This window comes from Pseudopodoces humilis, chromosome 8 (assembly GCF_049639895.1).
Source record: "Pseudopodoces humilis isolate 2021_Gansu_Grassland_sample_001 chromosome 8, ASM4963989v1, whole genome shotgun sequence".
Taxonomy (NCBI): Eukaryota; Metazoa; Chordata; class Aves; order Passeriformes; family Paridae; genus Pseudopodoces; species Pseudopodoces humilis.
Window position 1 is genome coordinate 17,858,621 of NC_142207.1, and position 12,658 is coordinate 17,871,278.

Genomic DNA, 12,658 nt, shown 5'->3' on the forward strand with positions numbered 1-12,658 from the left:
TATTACACTCTCTCTGATCCAGAGAAGCTAATCTTTTCTCCCCACCCAAGCAGTCCACCTGAGTAACACAATTCTATACTTAACCTAACTATAATTAATTTGGTACTGTCTGTGTCTTTTCCTGTTCTGCATGCTCTAAATACCTCTCTTTCTCACACTTGTGGGAAAACAACAGAAGATTGGTGAGGATTGTAATCACACTCAAGTGACTTGCAGTAGGGGTGCAAAACCCCACATATATGATATTAATTGCTCTTTAATCTTGTGTGTTTGACAAGTGGAACACCTGTGTTCAGATAATATATGCCTGTGATAGACTTGGGAGGCATCTTATGGGAAGTGCTGGAGATTCCTGCCCTGCAGTGGGAGAGATCAAAGCACTGTTGTAAATACACCTGTGTGAATCCCTGACACAGAGAGAAGGGAGCAGGTTTGGCAATCGTCTGGCACCGAGCTGTGTGGTGCTGGTGTTCCCACTTGGGTGTCTCTGCCCAGCTGCTGCTTCAGGCTTCCCCAGTTGGTGAGGTAGCAAAAGTAAATTTATTCTTTGCTTTCACAGTTTTGTGGTTGCTCGCTTGAGGTTCTTATCTCATGAGGTGGCATTACTTTAATGTTTAGCCAGCTATACTTTCTGTTGCCTTCCAATTAAACAGCATAAAAAGATTACCAGGCTCATTACTGCTTTCACTTTGATCTTCTGGTGCTCTAGAGGGTGGTGAGGGCGCCTTGCGCTTCATCCTGCGCAGAGAGGAGTTCACGGAAGCAGTGTCACTGAGCGGCAGGGAGCCTTTCCGCACTAATCCCAGAGGGGCCTGCCAAGGGAGACAGGGCAGGAAGATTATTAGCAATCGGTGAAAAATAGTGAAATAGCTCCAGTAATTATTCTCCAAAAGTATTTATAATATATATTTGGGAAAGAGAGAACATACTACCAAACATATTGTGTTTTTCATCTTAATTCCTCCAAGGAGCTGTTTTTAAAAAAAAAAGATTTTCTCGAGTAATTGAATATATTCACAGAGGTGCAAAATAGAGCAATAAAAGAAAATCAGTTGTTACATATGGTGCAAAAGAATTTGAATACTTTTATGTCCAAAGGCTATTCTAAAAACCCAAAATAAATCTTTTCTAAAAGGAAATTCATTGTGGAAAGAAGTTTCAACTACACCCCACCACACTGACATAACACAGTGTTTCCTTCTCTATTCTTTCAACAGCAGTCCTAACTGGCCTGTATACATAATTATTATGAACGTCTTTCCCTCCTTGAAATACCTGAACTTTCATAAAAAATTTTGGAATGCCTGATTTCAAAACTTGTCAAGTACAACTGTCTTAAAACAAAACAAAAAAACTTATAAAGTACAACTGTCTTATTTAACAAAATTAAATTCAGTAAGTTGTAAAACTGAAGTTATAGTACCTACTGATGTACCTACAGCATAGTAATGTCCCCATTACTGTAAGCAAAAGTAAAAAAATCTTAATTCACAAATAATCAAAACAATTAAAAAATGGACAAAGGATACCTGCTGAACACCTTATATTTTTATGATACAGCAGTCCAGTTGCATTTTAAGCTGTTTTAGAAACACATTCCCTAAGAAAGACAGGAGTTGTAAATTTGCCTGCCATTCTCAACAACAGTTTGCCTTATGCTGAAAAAAATTATATCCACATGTACTAAATGGACAATGTTCAGGATCCCAGCAATAAAGGAATGTATTTTGGAACTGAACACAGCTGCCTGTTTCTGTAGTAATTCTGATTCCTATAACTTGTCTAAACAGTATAATAAAATCCTGCAGTGACATTCATTTCTGTCTAGAAGGATCCACACAGCAGTTGGGTGTAGGGTCATCTCCAGAGAATTTCTCTGTGCTTCAATTAACCAGCCCACTTCACAAAGCACAATATCAAGGAACAGAGAAGGCATAAAGACACCTACATATTCTTGTTTCACTGAAAATCCTTTCAAAAACATCAGACAATAGAATTGTTGACCGTGTCAATTTCCATGGAAAAAGATGCTTATCATTTAGAAAGCTACCACTGAACAAATACCCAAAGATTCCACAGTAACTGGGATATTAAAGACCAAAAGCTAGAGTATTTGGCTGCATACAATCAAATCTATAAAGAAAATTACAACAGAAAATATACTAGCACAAGGTGCCTGTCAGGCAGTGTTTGGCAGCTCCCGTGAGATTGCAGAACAATACCTGAATGAATGAAGAGGGCTTTGAACAAAAAACTGTCCTCTGAGCCACCCTGGGCACCCTCAGTCATCTGCTTTGTCCCACCCTGGTATCAGGTACAACAGATCCACAGATACTGCACTATAAGGAGCACCACCGCCCAAAAACATACACACAATTCTACCCATCATTCTGATGCCAAAGCAACCAACTCAAACTTTTTACAGCAAAGCAAGTCAGGGTTTAAGAGCAAAACCACAAAGCACAAGGTGAAATGTTCTTTTAAGAACACCAGAGGATAGGGACACAGCACTCCTAATTAAAAATGCTTGCATGCTTGAGTAGTTTTCAAACGAGTTTCTAGATTAAAATGTCACACAACAAAAAACACTTTACACTTTTATAATTTCTTATTCACAGTTCCAAAATAGTTCTTAAAAAGTAAAAATAATTAATAGTATTCAGCCTTTGAATGTATTCAGGAGAGGATATCAAATGCAATATTATTTCCCCCAATGAGGCTTTTTTTTTGGCTGAAGTATTTTCTCCTCGCAGTTGGGCAGTTGTGTTAGTCTCTCTGGCAGCTGTGCTCAGGCTGCAGCCTCTCTGCTCTGCACAAAGCCACATTTCCCTGTTCCCAGGTCTGCACCTCTTGTGCTTCACACAGGCTCCCTCAGTGACTCGGCTGGCACCGAGCTCTGCGCACGCTCGCTCGGCTGAGCAGATGTCACCAGAGTTCCCTTCTGCACACAACAAGTGCGTGTGTAGGGGGGGAATAATGTTCTCAGCATAAGAGCACAAATGCTACTAGAAGATTTTTATAAGCCTTTCTACTGCCCTTTGCATCCAAAGAAACAAACAATTTGCAAAGAGAGATTTCAAGAAAGTACTAAATGTTCCAGTTAAGGTTCAAGTGTTGAACAGATTTTCTCAGGAATTATTCAACATATGAATATTAAGAGCTTTCAAATCCTAACAAAGGCTGTAATGTGAAAATAGTACTTTAAACAGATGGAAAAAAATTAAAATAATGTTATTAAGACATATCTGACAAAGCTTTGGAATATACATCTGGGTGTTCATGTGTCATACCAACTGCCTATGATAACCAGTGCTTTATCAGTTACATTTAAATTAAAATTCTTGTTAGGATCACTAAAATAATTAGCTGTGTTTATGCAGAAACACCAGTGAACTCTGTCACAACTTCTATAACATATGCAGGAGTTCTGCTTTTAACACCATACAGTCTCCCTCATCCTGCAAAAAGCAAGGGTGGATAGGAAAACTTTTTTAGTTTCAAATTTGGCACCAAGTCCCACCCAAAGCAAACACTAGTAGATGTCAGTGCTTCCCAAGTCCCAGCCTCTGTAAGCAGTGGCAGACATAGTGCCTTGCCCTTATCATTTCAAAAAAGCAAATAAAGGTAATTAAGGCACAGTAATTTTGAAGCTGCAATGGAAGCAAAAAGCCAAAAAGCATTTGGGAAGGAATACAGTGGTAGTGGAGCATTTCAGCGTGCTGGAAAGCCTACTTCACACCAAGGGTCACTGGACAGAGATTTTCATATTACCATCCTGTTCTGCTCCATACCTATCTATGTTTAACAGAGGTATATGGGTGACTGTATCTTGTAGGGATAGCAAAGCACATTGCTACTCATATTGCTAATATTTCTTTCTTCCTTTTGTGTATTCAGACAAGCATACAAAACGTCCAAGGAGTAACAGAAAAAAATATGTATTTGCTCCTACAGTGATTCATACATTCAATTTCCATTACATGGCTTAAGCTTCCCAAAATACTTAAACTTATCCTAAGTACTACAAAGGAAGTATTACACCTCTGATCCATTGGTAAGAAAAGACATATAGAATATGTTTGGAGAAACTCAGCTGGTGATATTCTGTCCCAACAACCAATATGACTATTTTCTCCTAGGATTTATCTTGCTGGTAGAGAAGCAAATACAATAAAGAAGTAGTAAAGTAAAGTTATGTATTTGACACACTGAAAAGTGGGTGCATGCAACATTCACCACCAATTCTGAACCATCTCAGAATAATATCCGATTATCTTCATGGAAACTTCAGGCAGCCCTGAGCACTCTCTTCTCCCTGGTAACTCTGACTCTACTCAAAATATCCCTACTTCCATAGTGCTCAATGCATCATTGCCTGACTTCTTTAAAGAGCTGACCATCAAGTCGCCAGCAAGCAAGCCTCTGGTGTAATTTCTTCAGCATGGAACACACCCCTCACAGAAATCCTAACTAACCTTTCCTGTGACAATGGCTAAAAAAATCTTTCCAGAAGTACTTTATGGTTTAGCTGCTTCCCACCCTTCTCCATCTTCTTCTTCCCTTTCTTTTTTAAGAGGTAGCCTGGAGATTTAGCTTTCTTTAAGAGCTACGGTTGTGTAAGTAACAGCAATTTGTATTTCTACAGTTGAGAAGTTCTATCCATTATTTTAAACTGTAAATGTTTTAACTAAAAATCTCCACTTAATTTTTCCTACCCAAGCATAGTTTATGCATGCTTCTAACAATAACTGTAAACAGGGTAGAGAGAATTAATGGGATAAAATGCAGATGTATCAGTCTAGCTTTTATAAATAAAGCAGTAGGAAGAAAATCAGCCATGGCATTTTGAGCATATTCAAATGCTTTTCTTTTAAAGAAGGGCTATTACTAGAAAATTGCAACCACTTTTATGAAAACTGTGAAGATACACACACTAAATTATACAACAACATTTTGCAAAAACCCTTGAGAGTCCTCTCTACTTGGAAGTGTATTTAAACTTGCTAATTCTAAACATGCTTCTGACAAGAGTCATCTTGCCCAGAACTAGAACTGGCAAATAAGGGATTTCAATATTAGATACTAACATGCTCATTTCCCACCTGATTGAACATAAAAATTTGCTGGACAAACATTAACCATTTAAGCTTACTAGGCATCTTTCAAGTCTCATGTAGAAAAAATAAGCAAATCATGCTATGTAATAACTTGTTAAAGGTACCCTGACATCCACTGTACTATTTTCTCCCCTAAAAATAGGACCATGTCCCTAAAAATGAATTCTGTAACCACCTTGAAATGGAGGCAGAAAAAATTCCAGCCTTCATATCAGAATGCAAATACTCACACAAAGAGAAAGCAGTTTCTTTAATGGAAAAGTAGCGGAGAAGCTGTAGGTGGTAAACATTAGAACCCTTTTTCACACTGTGAGAAACTGGACTGCAATATGTTGAGAATTTGAAGAAAGACAACAGTAAGAACTCTGTTCCCTTAAAGTTGGTTCATTTCACTGTTGTCTGATGTTACTACTTTGACACATTTCTCTCAAAACTAGGCAGATAGTTCATCCAGGCAAAACTGACATTTCACTTTGTCTTCTTTGTGGATGTTACAAAAGAGATTTGTCCATAATAGGGCCTATACAGAAGGTCATCCTGGTCCATAGAAGAAATAAAGTATGCATCCAGTTTGACAAGTAAGCTGAAGGGCAGGCTACAGAACTTAGGCATTGTTAAAAGCAGTATGATTTGCAATGACATGCTTCTTGTAAGGCAAAAGGAGGTAGAAAGTAACCCTTAAGAAAAAAAAAAAAGTTTATCTTCAGTTCTGTAAATTAACTTCATTGGACACTGAAGTTGCAATGAAATTCCCAGACATACTAAATATCCCAGAGAACACACCAATCAGCCTGCTGAGCAACCTGAGAGAGACTAAGTCCTACCAGCAGGACACACATTTTCACCAGCAGAGAATGTGACAGACCAAATTCTTATATAGTTTACAATTAAATACTTGTGATCTGGTGTGACCATTGTACTGGCCTCACTAACTGAGAGCTGACCTGGATTAAGCGAGACCTTTTGAGATCATTTGGTCCGACCTTCTGTTGAAAACAAGTTCTTCCAATTTATTATTGATTCTTGCTAGAGCCTGTCAAAGAACATCTCAAACATTTCCAGCAAAGAAGCCTCTGCCATTTCTTATGGGTGAAACTCACAGTGGTGAGTTTTGTTCTCCTCTGGAATGGAATTTCCTCTGGAGAAGCTAATGTCCACTGGTTCTCATCCTGCCACCTGCAATCTTGTAAAGAATATATCCCAGATTTCCCTCTAACACCATCCAGATATCAGAAGAATGTTATTAGATACTATCTGAGCCTTCTTTCCATTAAAACATTTATTTTCTCACATTTTCTTAACCTTTAAACAAAGGTTATATCCTGTTTTCAATCTCTGTCTTGAACTGCAGGAAACAAATCTGGACACACTAGTGTAGTGATTACTGAGCATAGTGGATTCAAGGTGATGACATTACCAGATCCCAGCCTGTACTGGTGCTGGGGATTACTTCGATCCAGATAGAGAATTTTATATGCATCTCCTGTAAATCTCATTCAGCCTGCCACTTCCTCTCTGAGTGGTTGCTTAAGTACCCACCTCTCCATCCATTTCAGTGCCGATTTCAAGTTTGTTGAAGGTAGATTCAGTTCCATGATGTACATTGTTTATAAATACATTTACAGTGTTGGCCATACTACCAACTTCTTGGGAACTCCACATTACAACCAGTCTGACTTGGAGTCATTACCCCCACTGTTTGAACTGCAGCTGCTTTTAGCCCTATCTTGTGTTTAATCTCTCCAGTTTCTCACTTTTTCAATAAAAAAATTTGAGGTAGACTCTGAAAAACACCTTGCTAAAATAAAAGGTAGACGACCCTCATCCTTTATTCTTGGATTTCTGCTTGCCACTAATTTACAAATTTCTTGACATCTTCTGCCATTTGGAGCACTAGGCTTGCTTTTGCTTCCCCAAGAGAACCTCTGCATGTCCAAGAAGTACCTATGTATTTCTTTCTGGGAATTGTTCTGCTCCCTACTTGAGTTCTCTCAGTAGCACATTTAAATAAGACTGTTTAAAAACATTTAAGTGCTTGTTTTTATGTCTATTCCTATTCCCACTTAGGAGAATGGACTACTCTTGTACTGCAGGAAGGCTGTCTCTGAAAATATCTCAATATTCTTCCAAGCAGCAACTTTATTCTCCAAGGAAGTCTCCCACAGGATCTTTATGAGGAGTTCCCTGGTCAAGATGAGCAATAGGTACATGCCAAATTAATTCATTAGGTGATAGGAAGATACCAAAAGACAAAATATTGTACTTGAATTCATAAAATTCCAAGGAAAGAGTAAATATTTGTCCACATTTAAGTCCCAAGCACTACATTTTTTATAAATCAAATTGCAATCAAATCCCAATGAGAGAGAAGTCACCTTAAAAAAAGCATGCCAAAGGTCTCTAAGTTTTAAATGAAAAAAATATGCACAAAAATATAACTTGATCTGGATGTCCTCTCTTTGTAAGCTATTCATCTTCAGTCAGATCACTTTAGATCAGTAAGAAATGTCAGTACAAAATAATAAATCTAAGCAATTGTTTGAGTGACAGCCAAGCAGTCACACATTACTTTTAGACATAATAGGATATTAATCATTTAAAGCATGTTAACATTAATAAGCTATTTTTTAATAAATTGAATTAAATTAAAAGAGAAACATGGTGAAGAAAAAAAAAATATTTTCTTACTCTCCCCAAAGGGAGAGTTTTCTTTTACAAAAATTCAGAAAGAAACCTTTGTCTTCTTCAAATGATAAAGCTTTTCATCAGGACACAATATACAAAGGCAGAACTTCTGTTAAACAGTGCTCTCTTGTGGTTCTGTGCATCAGTGAAAGACTAAATCATTGTATAAAGATAAAGGTAGTCACAGTCTGAAATTTCTTGCCAAGTCTAACTCAAAATGAATCCCTCAGACCTGGATTTCATTTGCTTCTGCATTTAATTTTTCTAGCATGTCAATAACCTCATATTTAAAGAACACCTATAGATACTGTATTCAAAGCAAAGTATGAAATAAATTTAAATATATATAAAACAAAAATTTTGACCTTGATCTTTAATTGGAATTCACAGTTGACAATATGTGCAATACCAGGAGAGCAGTTAATGCATCAATTCTCAGAAATTCTATTGGCAGAATTTCTGTATCTCATGGGACATAAAGTTTACTCAAATATGTAGCCCAGACCTCGCAGCTTCAATAAAATATAGCCCAATTTTAAAAATAAAAGTCTTACACTGACTTGCTGGGAACAATGTTTAGACTGCTCCACATGTCCATTTTTTTCTACAATACAGTGTAAAGAACAAACTACTCGTTATCCCGTGTAACTAAAACATTTAAAATTAACAGGAATAATTAACCCAAATTACTAGTTATAATAAAGTGATACCACCTTCTCATATTTAAATATATGAAGTATTCATCAAAAAGAACAAAAGGGTGCTTACAAGACCAATTTATATGAGAAGTTGGTTTTACCTTTTCAAAATACAGCAACTACTTTGGTTATAAAGTTTAAAAGGAATGCATCATTCAATTTCTATAGTTATTTTCTAGCTAAATTTTTTTAAAGAAATTATTTTACTTTTATTTTCCATTTATTTCAAGCCTCATCATATATTAATAACAAGGTTATCAAGGTTATGGTGCCTGTACTTTTTAAGAGGAGTGAAGCAAATCTATTCTGACCTGTTCATTCCTATCAAAGCTGTTGGATTTCACAATATCAGATGTAGGTCTGGCCTGGGCTCGTGCGAGTTCCTGGGGAGCACTCTGAGAGTTCGGCATGGGTGGCAAAGGAGCTCTCCGTTTCTTTGGCATCTCAGCTGGCAGAGTGTTTGAGTCATACTGCTTGCTGACAGTGTTAGATCTCGTGATAAATGTTGGCCTTGGCTTGCTCATCAATGGAGTTGCTGGGGCACTGGCAGCCTTGAGGTGTGGGAAATAAAAAGAAACCCAAGTTGCATATATTTTGCAGGAAATAATCAACAGTATTAATTGACCAATCTCAATATGTTTCTACAAGTTTTCCTTATACAAAGTTACACCTTACTTGTTCTCTTTTCTTCTTGTTCCGTTGAAAAAAGCTGAAAAATCCTTTGTTTTCTTTCTCCTTCAGAACATCTATGTTTTCAGATTGGTAGGAGCCTGAAACAGAGAACAATAGTTCTAGATGTTATTTCATACAGAGATTATTTGTCTGCATTCTTACTATTTCACCATGTGATAAACCTCCTGCAAAGATACACAAAACATATCAGAAATCACCTATATTAACATTTTTTCTAGGTGCTGCAAAATGAACAGTTTGCCTATCACCCATGTTCTTCCTCTCCTTCTCAGAACTCAGGGCAGATGAGTTTCAGCTGGTCTTAATACCAGCACTTAATCCAGCCCACCCCACTTGTCATATGCTATGGTTCATACCACAAAGGTAGTAAAAGGGGAAAAGAGCATCAGACTTCTCAGATCTCCATTCCTAATGGCTTACATTTATGACAAAGTGTGAAGTGGGACAAGCCAGACCCCAGCCTGCACACGGTGTAACTATGGAGAAAGATCACCCAAACACTCAATCAAGTGCACACATAACTGCATGGCAGTCGTAGTGAAGACAGTCAAATCTAGTCTCATTATCTTGCAGTATTTATCCTCCTTAAATTGCTTTATTCATGCAGAGGATTTGTAAATCTCATGACTGACTTTTTTTTAAATTTACTAGCGTGAACTTTCTTAAAGAAATCCCATTGAATGTACATGTAATGAGCAACAGAAATCAGCAAGTCTTGTAAAAGTATCAATATGACCCTATACTGAATAAATTAATCTAGGGTAAAACTATACAAAAATACTTTTTATATACCTCTGTATATCAAATTTTGCACTATCATTTGCAATATGCATTTAAGATAGGACAGAGATATTACTCATATCACAGTTAAGCAGATGCTAAAATAGGAGCAGGTGCTAATGGCCTCTAAGTGCTAAGTTTCACTGCCTATTTCAGTAAATCATACCTTGAAAAGATGGTAAATTTAAATCAACTGGTGATGCAGCTACAGAAAGACAAAAAGAAAGACAGAAAATGTGAATCTGAATCGAGGATGTAGTGACAACATACAAACACAAGAAGCCAAGCTGGATCTTCAATATCAGGGAAAATTAACAGGGTTCTTTGCAGAAGTAAAAGAATGGACATCTTTACCACCTAGTATTTAAATTATTCAAGAACTTCAGCCTGAAGATATGCAACACAGACTGCATGTGTGTACGTAAGTAGGGAGGCTCCGTTCAAATTTCTGAAGCAATGAGAAAAATCAGTATGTAGAATAGTTTGCTCTGGTTTGGATGGTTAGGCAGTCCAAACTTGGAAAACAAAAAGAAATGTATAATTAAAATATAATATTAATAAAATAAAATTGGAATTCGAATTCTATTAAGTGAAAGATACATCTTACCATTTACTTTCATAAAGATAATGGAAAATTCACAGCTTTGAACCTTCCTGTAAAATTGAAATGCTGAACTACTTCATATTAAGAGAACTGAAAAATATCTGAATTTCCTAGTAGGGCACTGCTGTGTAGAAAGCATATATGCCCTGGTATGCCCTCCTAAGGATTTTTGGGTGTTGCTTCAAGTGAAACATACATCATATCATGCAAAAAGCAACTTTTCCAATGTGTAGATGAAAGCAGTAAATAACCAGACCAAAAAACAAATAATGTGCTTGGGAGCACACGTAGTCAAAGTAACATGTTTAGACAAGTTAAAATATGTTGGTTTCCAGTGTGGAAAAGTATTTAATTTTTGTTTTCTCTATAGAAAAGTGAAATATTGTCCAAATCTGTCATTCTGACCTTTAGCAAGTAAATTGAGAGAACTCTTGAAACTGTAACCACCAAACAGTCCATATTTAAGTAGAAAGAGGGGCAAAGACAAACAAAGCCCCAACAAGCCCCACAAGTTTTACGTAGAAATTAAATCAAGCAAATAAAACAGTGGTCAGTACCAGGAGCAAGTCAATCAATATTATTGCTTTCTACACTGAGGTAAAATTTCCTGCGAGAAATGTCTGAAATGGAACAAGCCACACTGTACAGATTTTTTAATTACAGTATAGTAAACCTGTCACCTCTCCAGATTAAGTTAGAATATGGCCTAGAAATATCTGTACAAATATTAGAAAGTTAGTACATTGTGTCCCTGTTGGACTGGAATTAAAAAGATAATTACTATACCTTCACAAGCTATAAAATTACCAAGCAGTACTCAGAAATATACATAAAGACCATTAAAATACTCTAATGCTTTGAAAATTTTTAATTGTTTTGAAGAAACTAATTTTCTCTAACATTTCTATTCTTTTCTGGTCATTATGATATCATGTAGGAGCCAAGGGGAATAGGGTGTTGTTGAAATTTTTGAGGAAGGTGTGAGGGTAGAAAGCAAAGGCTTTATGTTTAAGTGAGGATCTGTACTCAGCTAACTCTGCTGGTAGTGAACACTTGGTTAGAAAAATAAAACTCTTGTACAACACTTCCATAAACAAAAGTCCAGGTACAAACGAGTCAGTTTCAGTTTTGCAAAGACCAATGAGATACAGATTTCTAGAAAATATTTTCATAAGTAAAAAACCAAACAACATGCATACAATTATTATCTTTTATATAACAGCAATTTACAAAAGTTATCTTACCTTGACTGATGTCCATGGCATATAGTTCTCGTAGTCCGAGCTCATTAAGAGATTTTGTCATATCAAGGGGTTCTTGTGACTGGTAACTCTTCAGTAGCAGTGTTTGTGAAGGATCAAACTCACATTTGCTACAGATAATTGGTACGAGTTCTTGAAGGGGTGAATGTGGACTAACTCTTACTACTGTTTTCTGTGTCTTCTTGTAGTTTATCACTACCCTTACTGTTTGCTAAAGAGAAGAAAATGCCAATAAATACCAGCACCAATTCTGAAAGAAATGGCATCTTTACAACAGCCTCACAGTAATCACCAGAATTCCACTTATGGCCAACTTGACCAGTGCTGCAGGTTCAGAAATATTACATAAGAAACTAAGAACTATTTTGCTACTCCCTCCCACTCAAGAAAAGGACCCGTGAAGCCGACTGCTTTCTCCTTCAGCAGTGCCATTTGCTTGTGCAGCAGGGTGTGTGCCTGGAGGGTTGTCCTGGGCAGCTGTGGAGCTCAGGTGATGAGCCACAAGCCACTGCCTGTGAACACGTGTGTAGGAGGGAAGCAGAAGGGCAGAAGAGCTCTCCTGGCCCTCTGTAAGTGCTTTAGGTAAATTAAAAGTCAGTATTCTTCTACATAGCAGAACGACAAAGGTGGAAGCAAAGATTTAGGCAACATCCAGAAAATGGTTTAGTACTTCTTAAAGCTCCTCCCTCTTCAGGGTATATAAGAAAAGCTGAGAGAGAACAGTATGTATTGAAGGGAGATGAACATACAATCAGAAGGGTACATATATCACAGCACGACAGATGGTACAAGATGTTGATTCTCAGTTTGTTCAAGGCT

The 12,658-nt window shown here is 37.1% G+C and overlaps 1 protein-coding gene across 8 annotated transcripts in view; it reads right to left on the reverse strand.

The window, feature by feature from the left end:
* The window catches only part of COBLL1 (cordon-bleu WH2 repeat protein like 1), a 77,954-nt gene that overhangs the window by 16,981 nt on the left and 48,315 nt on the right, over positions 1 to 12,658 (reverse strand). For 7 of the 8 annotated variants that reach the window (XM_088058934.1, XM_014249571.2, XM_088058938.1 and 4 more), the window contains exons 4-8: positions 11,822 to 12,050; positions 10,140 to 10,178; positions 9,176 to 9,270; positions 8,812 to 9,051; positions 668 to 812 (exon numbers count right to left, since the gene is read on the reverse strand). In XM_088058934.1, the coding sequence (XP_087915060.1) occupies positions 668 to 812; positions 8,812 to 9,051; positions 9,176 to 9,270; positions 10,140 to 10,178; positions 11,822 to 12,050 (748 nt within the window). The remainder of the gene's footprint in view (positions 1 to 667; positions 813 to 8,811; positions 9,052 to 9,175; positions 9,271 to 10,139; positions 10,179 to 11,821; positions 12,051 to 12,658) is intronic. The other variant, XM_088058937.1, reaches the window with a different exon arrangement.